The sequence below is a fragment of the Paralichthys olivaceus genome, chromosome 4 (assembly GCF_024713975.1).
Source record: "Paralichthys olivaceus isolate ysfri-2021 chromosome 4, ASM2471397v2, whole genome shotgun sequence".
Taxonomy (NCBI): domain Eukaryota; kingdom Metazoa; phylum Chordata; class Actinopteri; order Pleuronectiformes; family Paralichthyidae; genus Paralichthys; species Paralichthys olivaceus.
Window position 1 is genome coordinate 19,453,886 of NC_091096.1, and position 6,000 is coordinate 19,459,885.

General features: G+C 40.9%; 1 protein-coding gene across 2 annotated transcripts in view; it reads left to right on the forward strand.

Annotated features, from left to right (window-relative positions):
• The window catches only part of lmx1bb (LIM homeobox transcription factor 1, beta b), a 47,519-nt gene extending 41,902 nt beyond the window's left edge, over positions 1-5,617 (forward strand). For both annotated transcript variants that reach the window (XM_069524099.1, XM_069524100.1), the window contains 5 exons: positions 784-959; positions 1,422-1,499; positions 1,878-1,944; positions 3,109-3,270; positions 4,408-5,617. In XM_069524099.1, coding sequence (XP_069380200.1) covers positions 784-959; positions 1,422-1,499; positions 1,878-1,944; positions 3,109-3,270; positions 4,408-4,565 — 641 coding nt within the window. In that variant the 3' untranslated portion in view covers positions 4,566-5,617. The remainder of the gene's footprint in view (positions 1-783; positions 960-1,421; positions 1,500-1,877; positions 1,945-3,108; positions 3,271-4,407) is intronic.
• The last annotated feature ends 383 nt before the right edge of the window (positions 5,618-6,000 follow it).

A 6,000-nucleotide genomic window follows, 5' to 3' on the forward strand; every position in this document is an offset into this window, starting at 1 on the left:
GTGAACCTTTCATAATGCAACATTTCAATCTGTGAATATGGAGGTTTCACATTGTTTTCCAATAGAAAAATGTCAATGATCTTTATAAAATATTGACAAATTTATCTCTACAATCATTGGAGAGTATTGGACGTGTTGTCATTTGTGATAAATGCAAAGTTCTATATGATTATCTCATCTCAAAAAAATCAAAATAAACCATTTTATTATTTAGTTTTAATGGCACATTGTAGGTTAGAAACATGACGTTTATACTACTGTTACTACCTGGAACTGTAATATCCTGTTGCTGCTTGTAAAAATCTAACAATCCATATATTGTCATTATTTTGAAATCTAAAACAGAACAAAAATTGCATTTTCTTGCCGTGTCTCAGGAGATGTATTTCTCATATGTACTCGTGTTGCCTTTTCCATGTTGTACTCGTTGTTGTGTTCTTATCAAAGATTGATTTAGTGTAAATCAGACAAAGCTGAGAGCAATAAATTCCAAGTGACGCAGTGTTCAGCTCAGTGACAAATGTGCATATTTCTTTCTGCTCTCCAAGCGAGAGCCATAGACTTCTGTAAGTCAAATCGTACATGTGGCCTTTTCCTTTGTAATAAATTGATAAGAAAGTATCGAAAACACATGTGTCTCCTTTGATTATGCACTTGTGGTGTGTGAATCTCCCTGAGCTTGGAAGAGCGAAAATGTATTAATCTGCAGGCTGTCACTGGCTAAAAGGGTGTAGTCAGTTCAAGCTTGTGCTGATGATACTGAAAAAATGACTCTCTCCACAGAGAAAAGTGATGATGAGGAGTTGGACATCAAGCCAGAGAAAGGGATCGGAGGCCAGGGCAAGGGGGATGATGGGAAGGATCCCAGGAGGCCCAAGAGACCACGAACCATCCTGACCACTCAGCAGAGACGGGCCTTCAAGGCCTCCTTCGAGGTGTCCTCAAAGCCCTGCAGAAAGGTACGACAGAGTGAGGGAAACATTTAAGAAAACTCTGGTTTGTGTTTGGAGTAATGAACACATGGAGCTTTAGATGCCAACCACGAGCCCTACAGTAGTTTTACAAATAAAATTCTCAAATTAAAAAAATCTCCCCCACCTCAGAGGCGAGCTTTGAAGTGGCGAGCAGCGTTCTGTTCTGTGTTAGAGAGACAGGCTGGTGTAACGCAGCCCGCCTGCACCAAACATCATACTGAGATACAGGAGGACGGCCTCTGTCCGACCGCTGCACCCGCTCCAAAGCTTTGAAGAGGCAACAACCAAGAGTTCCAAACAGACCACTGTGCTGCTTTCATTCAACATTCACAGAAATCAAAAAGGCAACGTGGCCTGTTGGGAAATGTTTAGAAGGAGAAAGTAGATCAGAGTGGTGTTGGTGTTTTCTTGTGTAACGCTGGAAATCTCTTGTGTTGACGTGTTCAGGTGAGGGAGACGCTGGCCGCAGAGACAGGACTCAGCGTTCGGGTGGTCCAGGTGTGGTTTCAGAACCAGAGAGCTAAGGTGAGAGCAGTGAACTCACAGGATGAAATCAGACTTACGTGTCCACATTCAACAGCCTTATTCCATCTTAAGAGTCCAGCTAATAAATCACCACAAGTATTTGTGTTAAATTTATCACTGCATTCCTTTCACAAATGCATTAAAAAAAGAGCGAGGAGTTGCAACTCTAGCTCGCTCTTGCATCAAATGTCTGTGCCCTCCCCTTTTTCTGATTATTATCTTGTGAAAACCTTTGATACTTGATAATGAAGTGCACTGAGATACAGACTTTAAGCAGTTCATTCCAGGGTGAACGGCGAGGAGCATCCTTTTTAAATTAAAGACTGCATGTTAGTTTTGGGAGTTCCTCACAACTTTGACTCCTTCCTTTCGTTTCAGATGAAGAAGTTGGCAAGAAGACAGCAGCAACAACAAGAACAACAGAATTCTCAGAGACTTGGCCAAGGTACGCTAGTGCTCATACCCTGCAGACACAATTGAGGCCCTCTGGCTCAAGGCTTCTTCCTCTGGGAAACGTTTTGGCTGCATATTTAATGTATCTAACGTTTAAATTTTTACAAATACAAAGCTCCCTTTCACTCAAATATGCGTTTTGCTTATTTCTCATTCACCTGGATGTTCAAGTTTCACTGCACAAAATGATGCATGTCCAGATTTTTGGCCACTTAAAAGCAGGGCTGGGCGATACAGACAAAACTGTTACCACAATTTAAATGTTCAAATTCAAATATTTGTAGAGATGCTATTGAAAATTATAGTTAGTGTATGTGACGACATGATTTTGTGACATGATGAGAAGCCAATCATTGTGCATTTTAAATGGAAATGTATTAATCGATTAATCAGTTTTTCCAATGAGAGACAAGGAGTTTGACTTTTTCAGAATTTTTAACAATCTAATCTAATTCTGCAAAAAACACGAGACACAAATTGCTTGATAAAGATTTTTGAGATGTCAAAAACTTGTCTGTGATGGAAGTTTTCATTGCATCATAGCAATGTATTGTTTGAAATGTTGACACTTCTTTTGAGTGATGACTGAACAAACACTGCAATAGCACTGAATCAGAAAATATGAGCTTCCTCTGCTGTGTATTCAGTAACTACACAGAATAACAGATTACAAACAGGTTGCTGTATGAACAAGAACAGTCCACGTCACAGAAAGTGGAGCGTTCTCTTTGGAAGCCAAACAAAATGAACGACAGACGTCATTTCACAAAGCCACTGCAGAGGAAAGAGCAGGGGGATGGGCTCCAGTCATGAAGCCACAAGAGCTTTGTGTCCATCTCAGCAGTCAGTTAGCCAAGAGCTGTGTTTGTGAAGGGAATTATGAGAGAAGCCACAGGAAAGACTACTGTAGGTTTCCATGGTAATACTAACAGGGAAGTGATCCGCGTTACTGTCGCTGTTCCTCCCTTTATTTTTGTCAGTAATTTTTTGTTCTGCAAAACTGTGACTCAGAGTCAGGTGAGCTTGTGAAACTCAGGTATTAAAAAGAAAACACATCTCCGTTATCAACGCCCTCATCTTCGCCAGTTTTCCCCTGTGCAGCTCCACCTTCCTGTTATTACATTTTCTCTAATGGTTTGTTCTCATTGCTCCACAGAGGTGATGTCCAATCGGATGGAGGGAATGATGAACTCCTTCACACCGCTGGCTCCGCCACAGCAGCAGCTGGTCGCCATGGATCAGAACGGCTACAGCACAGACCCCTTCCAACAGGGGCTCACCCCCCCACAGATGCCCGGGGACCACATGAACCCATATGGTGAGCATCCACTGGCTCCCACCCCCTCCAGCCATTCATCCCCCTCCCCAAAATACCCACTTCTGCTCTGGAAACACACACACACATGCCTGTCCCTTGATCAACCTCATAGCTCCCCAGTGTGGGACATGTGTTCAGGCCACAGCGCCCCCTCCCCTGATTTCAGCCGCGCGGCAGAGTCTTACGAACAGATTCTCCTCCCACATGAGATAACACAAGCCTTCTCATAAGCTGCTGGGTTTTGAAGTTCATTTTCAAATCTGTTTAATATGGTTTTAACTCTCTGCCTCCAGTTTGGAGACATGCCCCATTACCCAACATTTTTTCTTGCTTAAGATGAAATGCAATCCTAGCAATGATTGAGGGTTTTGTGAGCTAATGAATCAGAATGGGAAAATAATAAGTCTCAGATTTTTGTGTGATACAGGGAAGAATTAAAATACTTAGAGGAGGGAGAAAAGAAAAAATCAGTCAATCAAGTGTTGGTCCACAGGATGTAACTGGAATAACATATTTCAGAGTGATGTCCTCAACAAGCCCCAGAGGGACCATTTCCTGAAGTTCATAACTTCCTTATAATTTGCCTCCATTTAGTTCTTCTCGGTAGTAAGAACCCAAGTCCCTGGTCTCATCACTCTCCTTTGGTTTGGGGAAAAGAACAATATTGGCAAGGCATTAAAAGATATGTCTCCAAACACTGTCCCCATTTTGTGCAACACTATCATTAAGATCCAGAGTGTAATAAAGTTAACTATTCCCTCTAGAGAAATAACATGTTGAGGTTTTATGAAAGGCGTAAACAGTTGCTATTAACCAGATCTTTTAGGAGGTTGCCCCTTGTTTACATGCTCCCTCACAGACTGCAATTGTCCCAGGGAGGGCAGCAAAAAGTGAGCTTTGATGATATCGAACTAAACAGTTCTTACAATTGTGATGACACACAACAGCAGTTTCTCAAAGTGACTATTAGTAATTATAATTTCCCAACGCTGCTGTAAATCTCAAATACAAGATTGCGTTGATTTCATAGTCAGAGAGGGGCGTTGTTGTGGGTTTTCTTGTTGTTGTTGTTGTTGTTTTTTAATGACGCCTCTGCAACCGGATCCTGACGCATTTCTCTGCATCATCTCTTCGCAGGAAATGACTCCGCATTCCATGACATAGACAGCGACACGTCTTTAACCAGCCTCAGTGACTGCTTCATGGCGTCGTCGGAAGTCAACTCCATGCAGGCCCGCGTGGGGAACCCCATCGACCGCCTCTACTCCATGCAGAACTCTTATTTTGCGTCATGAAAGAGAGAAGCGAAGAAATCGAAAAAAAGAAAAGAAAACATCAGCACAGAATAAACTGCCCATCTCAATCTGAAGTGCGATGGCCAGGAGTTTCTACACAAACACAGACACGACAGAAGAGACGCCTCCTCGCAGCAGCTCCTGGTTTTGTGCGGAAGCTTCCTGAAAAACCACTTGTTGTAGGACAGACCAACAGATTCCTGGGGAAAACTTAAATATTGTTAGACATGATTCGGCCGGATCCATCACAGGAGATGTGTTGCTCTTTTCTTTGTTCACTAAAGGAAAACAAGTAGATAATGAAGCCACTGATTACACACTCTCAACCCAAATAACAGTGAATTTATAAAGTGCATGATCAATTGTAAACTTAAACTTTTTGCAAGCCCCCTCCTCCGGTTAAGATGTGGTGATGTCTGGACTGTTTCTTCTCTACGCAACATGGATTCCCATGTTCACCGTTAGCATTTTGATCACTTTCAATAGGTTTAGATATTGTGTTAATAGTAAATAGATGCAGCATGTCTGCAAGAGTGACTGTACATTTGTGTAAGTATGAGAGTCTGTGGTGAGAAAGAATTGTTTAGAAGCGAGAAGGGAAAAAAAAGGAGGATCATTTGGTGGACAAAGTAGGATCAGTGAAGTGTAAATACTTTCCCCAGGCAAATTGGATGTGCATGTTAAAAATGGAAAGCATTCTATTTATTTAACTATAACAGGCTCTTGAAGGTACATATTAAAAACTGAAAAGCTTTATTTAAAAAGGAGAGCATTTTTTTTGTTGAGCAATTAGTGAGTTCATGAGTGTCACAACTCATCTGTATGCTTTTTAATATGAAGATTAACCCTTTTTGTTTTTGTTTTCTTCAGCCAAGCTGTAAATGAGCAATGTTGCTATTTATTTCGTACAGACCATAAAACCTTTGTTGTCATTGTCATATGTGCATTCTCAAAAATGTTAAAAGTTGCTAATTGACCAAAGTTGACTGGTTTGATGAATAAACAATGTCTTTCTCCTGATAACATTAAATAAATGCCATTCAGTGATCATTCACGTGGTGACATTTCATATACATCACATGCTCCACTAGTTGTATCAGCATCCTGATGACTTCAAAGTCATATTGCACTTATGTGTTTTTCGGAGCAGTACACTAAAATATTCTGCTGCTATTTGATGAAATACATGAATGCTGGTTTTAATATCACATTTATTACCAAATGTATACATAAAAAGAAATACATAGTTCACAACACCACCTAGTGTTTCAAACAGTCTTGGACCTTGCAGGGCCGATGCTTACATTCAATTTGGGATGTCTCTAAATAATGACATTTAAAACAACAAAAGTTATCACCCTCTTATCAAAGGTGGGAATCTGGAAAAAATCTATGTTGAAACTAAATCTCCAATCTATCACGTCCTCTACTATTC